Consider the following 14579-nt stretch of genomic DNA (forward strand, 5'->3'; position numbering starts at 1 on the left):
TGGTCTGATCTCTATCATTCCAATGCTTTACATCCTCCCTATTGGACTATCCAGAGTAATATCTCTGGGGGATCCTACAGATACCCCTCCCCCTTTTTCCCAGTCAACTGACTGCTTCTATTTCCCATTCTAAATTTTGTCAGGGTTTCTTTCTCTTGAATCTTTCACTTCATCTATCTCCAGTTCTTTCACTTACAGGAGAAGGAAAACATGATTTGGGACTCCACACTCACTTTGCACAGTATGTCATGCATCTCATGCCTGCACAATCAACTTCAGACTCATCAGAATTCCTGACCACCAAGGACATACTTAATAGCCCTTATGCTTACCTTGGTCCATACATGGAGTTACCTGGTCAATGAGAGGTAGATTTTCCCTTTCTTTTTTCTCATCCACAGTCAGCAGATCTAAGCATCTGTTCTTGGGTCACTTGGCTATCAGAGGAGAGGCCTCCACTGGTAGAGTCTAAGACAGTTTAAATAGTGGGGTGCACTTCCCTACCATCCACCCTGGGAGTCCACTCTCTGAAGCTTCAGAATCCCAGATGAGCCCCCAAAGTTGTAAGAAAGAGATCTTTTTTTCTGGAAGAAAATATGGCTCGCACAATTGTGGAGAAGAAAAGAATTTATTCTCAATCTTCCAAGAAGGGGTGCATAACCAGAAAATGTGGCTGGTACCCCGAACAAAGGAAAATGACACAATTTATACTCCTAAGCCTAGCATGTAAGCCCTTCCTGTTTCTCCATACATTGAATACTTCAGAGGTTACAGCCTATCTGAGGAGTGTAATCCTCCAGTTTAAGATTAACAGTTCCCCCCATCACATTCCAACCTTTTTGGCTTTTACCTGCTCCTTTTGCCACATAAGAAATGGAATTTAGTGTTGAATTGGTGTTGACTTAGCTCTTTCTTGTGCATCCTTTTTCCATCTACAGGACTGGCTTAAGCTGGTTTCCTTTGTTCCTGCTAAACTTGGGAGTGGGAGACTGAGGCAGTAGGCTGCCAAGTTACATTAATATTTTTTCCTCACTGCTTTATATTGCCTTTATGTGAAAACTAAACTGATCCCTGTTTATGTGCCACACAAGGGTGGGAGATATTTTTCAGGGCAGGGTGTAGATGTGGAGATATGTAGATACTATAGCAGGTTTTCAGTAGAGTTCCACTAAGGAGGACCCCAGCATCTTCTTATCCTGCAAAAAATTACCACAAAAGTCACAAAGGGGATTCTATTTTAACAGGCTTCCACGTGGTGTGGGGGAGCCAATATGACGGCCCCTGGCCATCACTACCAGACTTGGAGAAGGACAGGCCAAGAAAGCAGCACCCCAGGGGAAACATTTCATTCCAATCTCTGGAGGTCCACCCAGACAGTGTGCAGAGTGGCCGCCTGACAGTAAAGGCCTATAGCCCTCCTTTACACTTCCAGTCAAATCCTAGGAACACTTTTAAGCTAAATTCCTTTCTCACTTTCATAGTAATAGTTTTAAAGGTGCTATGGATCCCATATGCCATTTTTACTTGCACCCTGTGGATAACCTCCTGCACCACATGCACAGCAATCTGTAACACTTGGTCAGGTCCCACTCACCCTCAAGTGCATCACAGATCTCCTGCATCATTTCTTGCTGATCCAGGGAGCTCATGATTTTCATCCTCCATTTCAATTTTTATGAGCATGGCTGGACTACTGGAAGGCCAGAAAATCTCTCCCTGGTATTTACTCTTCCATTTGTCTTGCTTCCTGCTGGCACATCCCAAGCATACTTTAGGTCATATAAAATTAATGAACTACGTCATGGTCCCTTGTTGACCCTGGATGTTGCCAGAAGGGGATACTGACCTCACACCATAAGGAATTTTCTGCTGCTTCCCAATCACTTGGTGTTGCCCCATGTGGAGTTTCCCTTGGAAACAGCTTGGAGGGAATTAGTTCCATCAGGATCTTCATCCTAACTGTACTTTATATACACAGATGTGAGGCCATAGGGCAAAGCTGGGAGCCTGACTTGGGCTGGGGTCCCTCCCAGTGTCACTCTTCAGGCCCAGCCAGGCTAAGCTGCACGAAGGCCATCAGTAGTTGTTGCTGCAGGTGGGGCAGGGCCTGGGGCTACATGGGGAAAGCACAAGTCTTGGAAGATCCTGACTCTGGTGCATTTTTCCTTTCTCTGTACTTCTGAATGAAGGCCTGGCTAAGTTTGCTCTTCTCCTGAAGAAGAGTATTGCATGGTTGACCAATGCTGGTGATTTGTTGTGCCTGGAAGGACAGGGGTGTGCTTCTCCTTCTCCTTGCTTGGCATGTGGTGGGCAGGAATGATGACTTTGCTCCAGGTCTTTCTCCCTGAATTCTGATCCTTCTTATGACACTTGAACTTCCTTTATTCTTTTATGTTTTTAGATAAGGAATCAGGAGCAGGAAAGGTGGATTCACTGTATTTTTGCAGCATTGGCTTGGAAGCCACACCGTGTTGTTCCACATGATATGGGGAAAGACTGCAGCTGTGTTTCTGATCTGTGAGGGCTCTAGCTGCAGATCAGTGGTGGAGGCCTCCTGCTTCCATCTGTTGTAGCTCAGCAACAGATAGGTTGCCATGACATCATCATGCTTTTTCACGAGTAATTCCTTTACTCACTCTATGCTGTATCTCATGGATACTAACAATGATAATTGTTGAGGGTCCTGGTAATCCAGTAGGGGTGCCATATAGGGCTTCAATTCTTGATGTTCATAGCCCACATTTACCCAGGGAGCACTCATTATATGCTGTAGTGTTCTCTTACAAATGTCTAAGATTTTTACATTGATTTTTTGATAAGTTACACAGGCCATGAGTCCTCCACAGGTCCTGGATTTCAGTGAATTTAAAGGTAGGTCCCCACTCATGGCACCCTATGCTACACCCATTCTCGATATCCATGAAAAACTACATATATACATATACACATACACATATGCATCCCTAATGACATTAATAAATGAAGAATAAATAGTAAAATGAATGTAGTCCCCTATGACTCCTCATGCAAAAAATCAACACAAAATTGGAAAAAAGAACTGTGTGTGAGAAGTAGAACTAGGGAAATGGTTGTGGCTCAACTGCTAGAGCATCTGCCTACCATATGGAGGGTCCAGGGTTCAAACCCAGGACCTCCTGACCCATGTGGTGAGCTGGTCCATGTGCAGTGCTGCCATGTGCAAGCAGTGCCATGCCATGCAGGGGTGTCTCCTGTGCATCCTGCAAGGAAAGCCACCCCATGCAAAAAAAAAAAAAAAACAAACCACAGCCTGCCCAAGAGTAGTGCTTGCACACATGGAGAGCTGACACAGCAAGATGATGCAACAAAAATGTGACACAGTTTCCCAGTCCTGCATGACAAGAATGCAAGCAGACACAGAAGAACACACAGTGAATGAACACAAAGAGCAGACAAAGGGGGGTGGGTGGGAGAGAAATTTTAAAAATCTTTAAAAAAAAAGAAAAAAGTAAAAACATCTTTAAAAAGAAGTAGAACTATACAATTATCAGGAGAAAATACCGGAAAAGTTTGTGTGACTTTGGCTAGGCAAAAATTTACTTTATATTACATGAATGTGGGATTCATAGAAGATGATATCTATATCATATCTATGAGGTTGTCTTCATGAAAATTAAAAACTGACTTATCAATTGGAGGCTTGACTGTTACTCATAGAATTCATTTCCTATAAGTTGGAGAACTGGAATTTTCTGCCTTTCTGACTTTTTATCGTTTTAAAAATTTTATTGAAGTATGTCATTCATACATGAACATGGATAAACAATACATGTATAGTAAAAGTTGTGAACTTACAAAACAAACATGCATAACATCATACAGGGGTTCCATACAACACCCCAAAAACAACACCTTGCATTGTGAAACATTTGTTACAAAATTTGAAAGAATATCATAAAAATATTAGGCCATAACTTACATTTCGTGTATTTTATCCCCAAACCACCCTATTATTTTTTAAATATGTTTTTATTTCAGAAGTTGTGAAACAACAAGAAAATCATGCACTTGTGTAGAATTACCACTCAACTCCCCCTCATCAACACACCACACTGTGGTGGAACAGTAGTTACATATTATTACCACAGACCATGGTCCATAGCATACATTTGGCACATCTTTTCCATACCTCCCATTATCAATGCAGTATATCTTTGGCATTGAAACAAGAATATTACAGTACTGTTGTTAATCACAGTCACACCATATTATGACATAGGTCACACCAATTGTATTTTCCCATGCTTCTCCACATTCCCACCATACTGCAATAGTGGCATACATCTGCTCTAGCTCACAGGACAATCTTGCATCTGTACCATCAAACACAAATTTTATCCATCTGGGTTCACTGTGCCATTCAGTTCTCAGATTATTCTCTAGCTTTCATTCACCCTAGACTACCCTTTTCCCTAGACTACCCTTTTTGGCCACAATCCCACTTATAAACCAGCTGCTACTCACTATAATGTGTTACCATCAACTTTATCCATATTCACACTTTCATAGTCCAGTTAATTAAAACTTCTACATACATTAAGTATTAATAGTCCTTCTTAGCTTTCCTCTTATCTACTAATAACCTATACTCTAAGTTTTACCTCCATGCATTTATTCTTTGTATTTAGTTTATATTAATGAGACCATACAATATTTGTCCTTATGTGTCTGGCTTTCTTCACTTAGCATAATGTCTTCAAGATTCAACCAAGGTATATATGTGTCCAAATTTCATTTCTTCTTACTGTAGCATAGTATTCCATCATATGTATATATCGTGTTTTGTTTATCCAATCATTGGTTGATGGACACTTGGGTTGTTTCCACCTTTTAGCAATTGTGAATAATGCCACTATGAACATCGATGTGCAGTTGTCTGTGTCACAGTTTTCAGTTCTTCTGGACATATTCTTAATAGAGGAAATGCTGGATCATATGTAAGTTCTCTATTTAGCTTCCTGAGGAACTGCCAAACTCTCTTCCACAGAGACTGTACCATTTTACAATCCCACCAATAGTGAAGGATTGTTCCTATTTCTCCACATCATCTCCAGCACTTATTGTTTTCTGTTACTTTTTAAATGTCCATTCTATGCAGTGTGAGATGGTATTTCATTGTTGTTTTGATTTGCATTTCACTGATAGCTAGTTAGAGAACATTTTTTTCCTGTTGTTTTTGGCCATTTCCTCTTTGAAGAACTGTTGATTAAAATATTTTGCACAATACAATTTTGGTGGCAATACTACAGAGCAGATACTGCTTGATGAAATTTCTCTCAGAATTCTTGTTCTTGCAGAGGGCATTGAGCCACAAGGTGTTCAAAGAGTTTTCCTCCACTAGCATACTCCATAATGAGATAGTTTTTACTCATTCCCAATGATTTCAAGTGACTTTATTATATTTGGATATAAAGAATAAAGAAAAGAAAATCTGGGAAAAAATAAGTACAAAAAGAAAAAACATATACTAAACAGACAAAATAAACTAATAATCCACAAGAATGAGAAATAAGCAAGCTAATAACAGTCTTTGTCAAACAGGTCACCAAAAAGAGCTTTCTGGGATATTGGACCACAAATCTGAGATCATAGGACTTATATAGGGGCTTGGAGTTCGATAACAATGGTTCCTTGCAAGGTCTGTAGATCATACTCAGTGGTCTCCTCTGACTTTTTGGTCTCAATAACTCACTACACTTTTAACAGAAATGTCCAAGATCCCAAAGGGCTTGGTGTTTATGTGGGTTGTATCTAGCTATGTTTCTGTTATCAGAAAATAAAACCTAGAATGCTCCAGTGGATTCTACATTTCTAGTTTAATAACCAGTAAAAATATATGGCTTTGAAAGTGTTCATAATGTTGACACTGAAAATATCTAATTTGTTTTCTATAGCTCTACATGATTGGAGTGGAAATGATGTCACAGCTAAAGTAATGCCATGGTTTTACATAAAAGTATTCTGTTGCTTAAAGCATAAGGACTATTATTAGTATTTAAAATGCTGAGGGAAAGATAATTCATAGTTTTTATGGTATTCCCAGTTTCTTTGGAATAATTTATACCTTCCAAAAACTAGGATCTCACTACCTTCCTTTCTTTTCTATAAATATATAGTGTGTAGGAGTTCCAAAACAATGGAAAACAAGTCTTCTACACTTTATTCTTTATGCCAACCATCTATGTGCTCTGTGTTCCTCATATTCAGCATAGTGTTGGTGTCTGGGAGGTAGACATGGTAATGACAATTCATGGGAGGGAATGATTTTTTAAACCTTCTTTGAAATATAGTATAGGTATACCATTTAATTTGGTAGGTCTTAAATCTTTCATATATCTCAATTCTTCCTTTACTGCCTACTTCCATATTGATTTGATTTTTTGTAGTAAACAATTTTTAGTCCCTTCTCATTTCTATCTGTGTACGTTTTCAGATATTTGTTTTATGTTTATAGGAGGTTAAATTTAACATCCCAAATCTATGACAATCAAGTCTTTTTTTATAAAAATTTAATTTCAACTCTGTCAGATTCTTGAGGGATACAGGACAGGAGATATCTATAAATATGAGATATTATAAAATTGTCTCACATGACTGCAGTGATGCACAGGTCTAAATTCTGTAGAGCAGGCTGCAAGCCTAGAACTCCGATGAAAGTTCTTGATTAACTATTTCCCTTGGAGAAGATGTCTGTCTGAAGTACAGATGGGAATTCTCTCACTGACTGCTGGAATCACTCCTCATTGAAAGCCTTCCAGAGGGCGGGGCAAGATGGTGGCTGAGTGAGCTTACCTGACGGTCTCTCCTGCAAAGAAGTGGCTGGGCAGTGTTGGAGGTTCTCCAGGACCAGGCTGTTTTGGGATTTTTGCAGGGCAGGAAGTGTCTGGACATTGATTTGGTGGGAAGGTAATGGACAGGATTATTCTATAAGATATAATTGAAACTCTATTGCACGGAGGTGAGATCTGCGCAGGACGCTCCCTCCTGGTGGGGGGGGGTGGAGCTGTGGAACCGGCGCCTGTGGCTGCGCTTTTTGGAGGCTCTGCGGTACTGGGGAATTCGCAAGCCCTGGGTGGGCTGTTAGGGGGTTGACAGGACGGGACACCTTTGCAGACCGATTTGGGGAGACAAACGAGGTTTTGTTGCGAAGCAGGGAATTTTTGATTGCGGACACAAGTAATAGCACTTCCACCTGGAGCCCCGCGCCCACAAGCCCGGCTGCCGATCTGCAGCGGAATTAGATAGCTGGCAATAAAGGGACGTAATGGGGAGGTTGTTACAGGGTGCGGCAAGAGGGGGGACATGTCTGGAAGCTGATTGGGGAATATTTTGCGAAGCTTGGGAATTCTGGTTTTGGACTCTGTTGTCCGGGTTTCCGGCTGGAGCCCCACCCCTGGGCCTGGTTTCTGATCTGTGTCATTAAATTGGTTGCAGTGTAGTGATGCCCTCAGGTGGCCATTCTGGGGGCTTACAGAGTGGGAGCTATCCTGAAGCCAAATTGATGATACATCCACAGAATAGACCCCAGTGAGCGAGTGAATTGTGGGGTTCAGACATAAGATAGAATTTGCGGATCTGACTTCCCCCATAGGGCTGGCACACAACTGCGGGGATCCCTGAAGGCTGTGTTACACTGCAGTTCTCCCAGGCTCCCTGTTGACAAGATTTGAGGTTGCCAGGTCTGAGTCCCCTAAACCCTGGTGGCCCACACCCCAGAGACTCACACCTCTTGAGTCTTCAATATCTCAGACTTTCCATTCCTGAATCCATCATGCCCTGAGGAACATCTGAGGTCCTTGAATACCCTAGCCCTCAACATTTGCGTTTTTTCTTCTTTGATTCATTTTGTTTTGTTTTTATTTTCATTTTATCTTATTTTTTACTTTTTTTAATGTCCTCATTGCTAACATTGCATTATCCCCTAGTCTTTGCTCCCAGCGTATCCCCCAAAATCTTTTTTTTTTTTTCAGTTATTTAGGGTTTTTTGTTGGCGGTGGTGGTGTTCCTGTTGTGGTTAGTGTATATCTTATTTTTTCTTTCCCCTACCTGTTCCCTGCCCTTTACCCACCGCCTTTTTCTTTCTTCCTTTCTTCTCTATTTTTTTTCTTCTGTTTTTTCTCTCTCTCTTGTCCCTCATTTTCTTCTTATTTTATTTTATCTTAATTATACAATAGGTGCTGCAGGGAACACCTCACAATTGCTGGGTTTTCTCATCCTCCACTGCCTCATTTCTGTATGAATTGATTTTGGCTACCTACACGATCACCTTTCCCCTACATCTTGATATCCTCCATCATCTACTGTCTCTCCTATATTCCCACCTCCCTTTCTTTGATCCCCAAAGTGTCTAACTCTTAATTTCTAATACCTTTGTTTTGTTTTCTGTTATTCACTCTTGAAACTACTACCTTTCTTTTCTCTTTCCCTCTCTCACGAAAATACTAGCTTTTTAATTCACACCATATTCCTCCCATATTCAGTCGACTACCTCATTATAGGTACTATACCTACTGCTATAACTCTACACAACATACGTGAATCTAATATCCCTCCTTCCAGATCTCATATTGTTGCTCTGTTAACATTTATCACCAATACTACTTTACACTTTTTCCTTGCTTACACAATTGACTTTCCCCGGCCCTAATATTTTCCTTTAAAGTGAACTCAACCAGCAATTAGAAATTAGAATAAGAAGAACAAAGTGACAAAGAGAAGATATAACACTTATGCAAAAACAACAGCTAATTAATCCCCAAGATTAGACAAAGAAGCTAAGGAAGTGATTAAGCCCGTGAAGATAAAATGATGACCAGACAGCAACAAAAATCTACAAACCAAACCAGTAATCAGGAAAACATGGCTGAATCCAATGAACAAACTAAAAACCAGGAAGGTGAACAGAACTTTGCACAAGAAATGAAAGATCTCAGAACATTTATCACCGACAAATTTAATGAAGTAAAGGAAGAGGTTAACAACATGAAGACAACACTTGGAGGGGAAATTGCAGATATACACAAAAAGATAACAGATATGATGGGAATGAACACCACAGTTCAAGAAATCAAAAATACACTTGCAGCAAATATCAGCAGACTAGAAGAGGCAGAGCAGAGAATTAGTGATGTGGAAGACAGTACATTGGAAATCAAACAGATAGTAGAATTGGCCAATAAAAAGATAGAAAAAATCCAGCTAGGACTTAGGGACCTGAATGATAATGCAAAATGCTCAAACATATGTATCATAGGCATTCCAGAAGGAGAAGAGAAGGGAAAGGGGTCAGAAGGAGTGTTGCAGGAAATAATGGTTGAAAACTTCCCAAATCTACTGGAAGAAATTGATGTACATATCGAAGAAGCACAGTGCACCCCACTGGTCATAAACCCCAACAGGCCCACCCCAAGACATATACTTGTCAAATTATCCAATGCTCAAGACAAAGAGAAAATTCTAAAAGCAGCAAGAGAAAAGAAAACCATCACATACAAGGGAAGCTCCATAAGATTAAGTGCTGATTTCTCATCTGAAACCATGGAGGCAAGAAGGCAGTGGTATGATATAGTCAAGGTACTAAAGGAAAAAAATTTCCAACCAAGAATACTCTATCCAGCTAAACTAGCATTCAAAAATGATGGAGAGTTCAAAATATTCACAGATAAGCAGAAACTGAAAGAGTATGCCAACAAGAAACCTCCCCTTCAAGAAATTCTAAAGGGAGTTCTGCAGGAAGAAAGGAAGAAACAGGACAGGCAGAGTTGGAGGAGAGTGTAAGAACAACAAAAAAGACAAAAAGAGAAGGGAAAAAATATGACAAACACAAGTCCAATCAAAATATGGATAACACAAATAATTCCTTGAAAGTAATAATACTGAATGTCAACGGATTTAACACACTTATCAAAAGATTCAGACTGGGACATTGGATAAGGAAATATGACCCATCTATATGCTGTCTACAAGAGACACATCTTAGACCCAGAGACTCATGGAGGTTGAAAGTGAATGGTTGGAAAACAATCATACAAGCAAGCAATAACCAAAAAAAAGGCAGGATTAGCTATATTAATATCAGACAAAATACACTTTAAATGTGAAACAATTGTGAGAGACAAAGAAGGATACTACATTTTAGTAAAAGGGAAAATCTATCAAGAAGATCGAACAATCATAAATATTTATGCTCCTAACAAGGGCACCTCTAAATACGTGAGGCAAACACTGGAAAAACTAAGTGAAAGAATAGATACATCTACAATTATAGTGGGGGATTTTAATACACCACTATCAACTCTGGACAGAACATCTCAAAACAGAATCACTAAAGAAACAAAACATTTGAACAGTATATTAGAGGAGCTGGATCTAATAGACATATACAGTTCATTACACGCAAACACAGCAGGATACACATTTTTCTCAAGTGCACATGGATAATTCTCCAAGATAGACCATATGCTAGGCCACAAAGAAAGGCTTCATGAATTCAGAAAGATTGAAATCATACAAAATAATATCTCTGACCACAGTGGAGTGAAGCTGGAAATTTGCAACGGTCAGAGACCCAGATTTCACACCATGATTTGGAAATTAATCAGCACACTCTTAGAAAAACAGTGGGTCAAAGAGGAAATCTCAAAAGAAATCAATGACTACCTTGAAACAAATGATAATAATAACACAACATTCCAAAATTTATGGGATGCAGCAAAAGCAGTATTGAGAGGGAAATTTATAGCCATAAATTCATATATCAAAAAAGAAGAAAGAGCAAAAATTGAAGAACTAGCTGCACATTTGGAGGAATTAGAAAAAAAACAACAAAGTAATCCAACAGGAAGAAGGACGGAAATAACAAAGATAAGAGCAGAACTAAATGAAATAGAAAATAAGAAAGCACTTCAAAAGATAAACAAGACCAAGAGCTGATTTTTTGAGAAGATCAATAAAATTGACAAACCTTTAGTGAGACTAACAAAGAAAAAAAGAGAGAAGATGCAAATACACAAAATAAGAAATGAGATATCACCACTGACCCCACAGAAATAAAGACTATCATAAGAGGATACTTTGAAAAACTATATTCCAACAAAAATGACAATTCAGAGGAAATGGACAAATTCCTAGAAACACATAAGCAGCCCATATTGATAAAAGAAGAAATTGATGATCTCAACAAACCAACCACAAGTAAAGAGATAGAATCAGTCATTAAAAACCTCCCAACTAAGAAGAGCCCAGGGCCAGACGGCTTCACAGGTGAATTCTACAAAACATTCTGCAAAGAACTAACACCAAACCTGCTGAAACTATTCCAAAAAATCGAAACAGAAGGAACATTGCCTAACTCCTTCAATGATGCCAACATTACCCTAGTACCAAAGTCAAACAAAGACACCACAAGAAAGGAAAATTACAGACAATTCTCTCTAATGAACCTAGACGCAAAAATACTTAACAAAATACTTGCTAATCGTATTCAACAACACATTAAATGAATTATACACCACAACCAAGTGGGATTCATTCCAGGTATGCAAGGATGGTTCAACATAAGAAAATCAATCAATGTAATACACCATATAAACAGATTGAAGGGAAAAAATCACATGATTATATCTATAGATGCAGAAAAAGCATTTGACAAAATACAGCACCCTTTCTTGATAAAAACATGACAAAAGATTAGAATACAAGGAAATTTTTTGAACATGATAAAAGCATATATGAAAAACCTAGAGCCAACATTGTGTACAATGGAGAAATCCTAAAATCCTTCCCCCTAAAGTCAGGAACAAGACAAGGATGCCCATTGTCTCCTCTTCTATTTAACATTGTCTTAGAAATACTTGCTCGAGCACTGAGGCAAAAACCAGATATAAAAGGCATTCAAATTGGAAAGGAAGAAGTCAAAATTTCATTATTTGCAGATGACATGATCCTATACATAGAAAACCCTGAGAGATCTACAACAAAGCTTCTAGAACTCATAAATGAGTTTAGTAAAGTCACAGGTTATAAGATCAATGTGCAAAAATCAGTAGCATTTCTGTACATCAATAATGAGCAAGATCAGGAGGAAATCAAGAAACAAATACCATTTACAATAGTAAATTAAAAAATCAAATATTTAGGAATAAATTTAACTAAAGATGTAAAAAACTTATACACTGAGGACTATACAAGACTGCTCAAGGAAATCAAAGAAGACCTAAATAAATGGAAGAATATTCCTTGTTCATGCATAGGAAGACTAAATATTATTAAGATGTCTATCCTACCAAAACTGATCTACACATTCAATGCAATCCCAATAAAAATCAACACAGCCTTCTTTAAGGAACTAGAAAAATGATGAAATTTATTTGGAAAGGAAAGAGGCCCCGAATAGCCAAAGACGTATTGAAAAAGAAAAATGAAATTTGAGGAATTACACTACCTGACTTCAAAACATACTACAAAGCTACAGTAGTGAAAACAGCATGGTATTGGCACAAGGAGAGACACACAGACCAATGGAATTGAATTGAAAATTCTGATATAGAACCTCATGTATATAGCCATATAATATTCAATAAAGCCACCAAACCCTCTCAACTGGGAGAGAATGGCCTATTCAACAAATGGTGCCTGGAGAACTGGATAGCCATATGTAGAAGAATGAAAGAGGATTACCATCTCACACCTTATACAAAGATCAACTCAAGATGGATCAAAGAACTAAATATAAGACCTTGGAAAGCAGTGTAGGGAAACATCTACAGGACCTTGTAATAGGAAATGGCTTCATGAATATCACACCAAAAGCACGAGCAGCAAAAGAACTAATAGATAAATGGGACTTCCTCAAAATTAAAGCCTTCTGCACCTCAAAGGAGTTTGTTAAGAAAGTAAAAAGGGAGCCTACACAATGGGAGAAAATATTTGGCAACCATATATCTGATAAGAAACTTATAACTTGCATATATAAAGAACTCCTATATCTTGAAAATAAAAAAGATAAACAACCCATTTAAAAAATGGGAAAAAGATTTAAACAGACACTTCTCCATAGAAGAAATACAAATGGCTAAAAAGCACATGAAAAAATGCTCCAAATCTCTAGCTGTCAGGGAAATGCAAATCAAAACTACAATGAGATACCATCTTACTCCCATAAGATTGGCAGCTATGAAAAAAACAGAAGAATACAAATGCTGGAGAGGATGTGAAGAAATGGGAACACTCATCCACTGCTGGTGGGAATGCAGAAGGATCCAACAATTCTGGAGGACAGTTTGGCGGTTTCTCAAAAAACTAACCATAGATTGCCATATGACCCAGCAATACCACTGCTGGGTATATACCCAGCAGAACTGAAAACAAGGACACAATCCGATATATGTACACCAATGTTCATAGCAGCATTGATCACTATCACCAAAAGTTGGAATCAACCCAAATGCCCATCAACAGATGAGTGGATCGATAAAATGTGGTATATACATACAATGGAATACTACTCGGCTGTAAGAACTAATACATTGCAAACACACGTGATAACATGGATGAATCTTGAAAACCTTATGTTGAGTGAAGCAACACAGGCATTGACAGACAAATACTTCATGACCTCAATGATATGAAATAAGCAAGCTGCCTCTGAAAGCTAGAGACTAGAAGATAGGCTTACAGGAAATCAGGGGGTGGAGGAAGGATGTGAGTCGACGTCTGCAGGGGTGGAATCTATGATGAGCTGGCGGTAAGTATGAGCACAAAGAAGAGATCAAATGGGGGCGAGAGGTTGCCTTTGGGTGGGGCTTTGTCAGTTTGAGGAGGGCTGGGGATGTGCAGATGAGTAATAATGCCCAAAAATTGGGGGGAGGGAGGGGCAACATATGAACATAGGAGAGTGTTAGGTGTTGGTTAAGAGTAAAATGCTGAGAAAATCGTATCAAAATATAATTAGGAGGGTTACCTGTTTAGGATGCTTGGAGGGGATGGTCTGATGTGGGACAGACTCCTGGGGAATGTCTGAATGCTAATTTTGCCAGGGTGGGTTGTTCCATTGGGTAGAGACCCAAGTAGTGAGAGTGGGGGTGGACCCACATCCTGGGGAGGACTATTGCCATCAAATAGAGGGAACTGTATCTCCTGAGAGAAAGGGTGGTTCCCAGGGCATTAGGGCAGTTGAGCAAGTCAGGCCCTGAACACTGTTGCAAGTATCTCTGGTCGTGGCTCCTCTGGAAATGGAGATTGGCTGTCGCTGTGGGCCCCAATGGGATGGGAAAATGGATGTTGAATGGATGGAACCAAGGTAAATGTGGGGGTAAGAGAGGAGTTTCATGAGAGTACACAAGGATGGATATAAAACATGTAATATTACACCATAAACATATAGGGGACAACAGACTAATAATGTAAACCATAATGTAAAACATAGGATAACTAAAAATTTAGAAAACTGTATATCCTAAAGTATGGGCCACAATGTAAGCACAGATGTCACCTTGTTTGAAAGCTATTGTCTCAGAGTCTGTACCTCAGTTTAAGTAAAT

General features: G+C 39.2%; 1 protein-coding gene across 1 annotated transcript in view; it reads right to left on the reverse strand.

Annotated features, from left to right (window-relative positions):
• Nucleotides 1-1062: 1062 nt before the first annotated feature.
• Nucleotides 1063-14579, reverse strand: part of LOC101428600 (zinc finger protein 596-like) — a 116937-nt gene continuing 103420 nt past the window's right edge. Inside the window, exon 5 of the mRNA XM_058287853.2 lies at nt 1063-1196. Coding sequence (XP_058143836.1) covers nt 1155-1196 — 42 coding nt within the window. The 3' untranslated portion in view covers nt 1063-1154. The remainder of the gene's footprint in view (nt 1197-14579) is intronic.

The sequence above is a fragment of the Dasypus novemcinctus genome, chromosome 25, assembly GCF_030445035.2.
Source record: "Dasypus novemcinctus isolate mDasNov1 chromosome 25, mDasNov1.1.hap2, whole genome shotgun sequence".
Taxonomy (NCBI): Eukaryota; Metazoa; Chordata; class Mammalia; order Cingulata; family Dasypodidae; genus Dasypus; species Dasypus novemcinctus.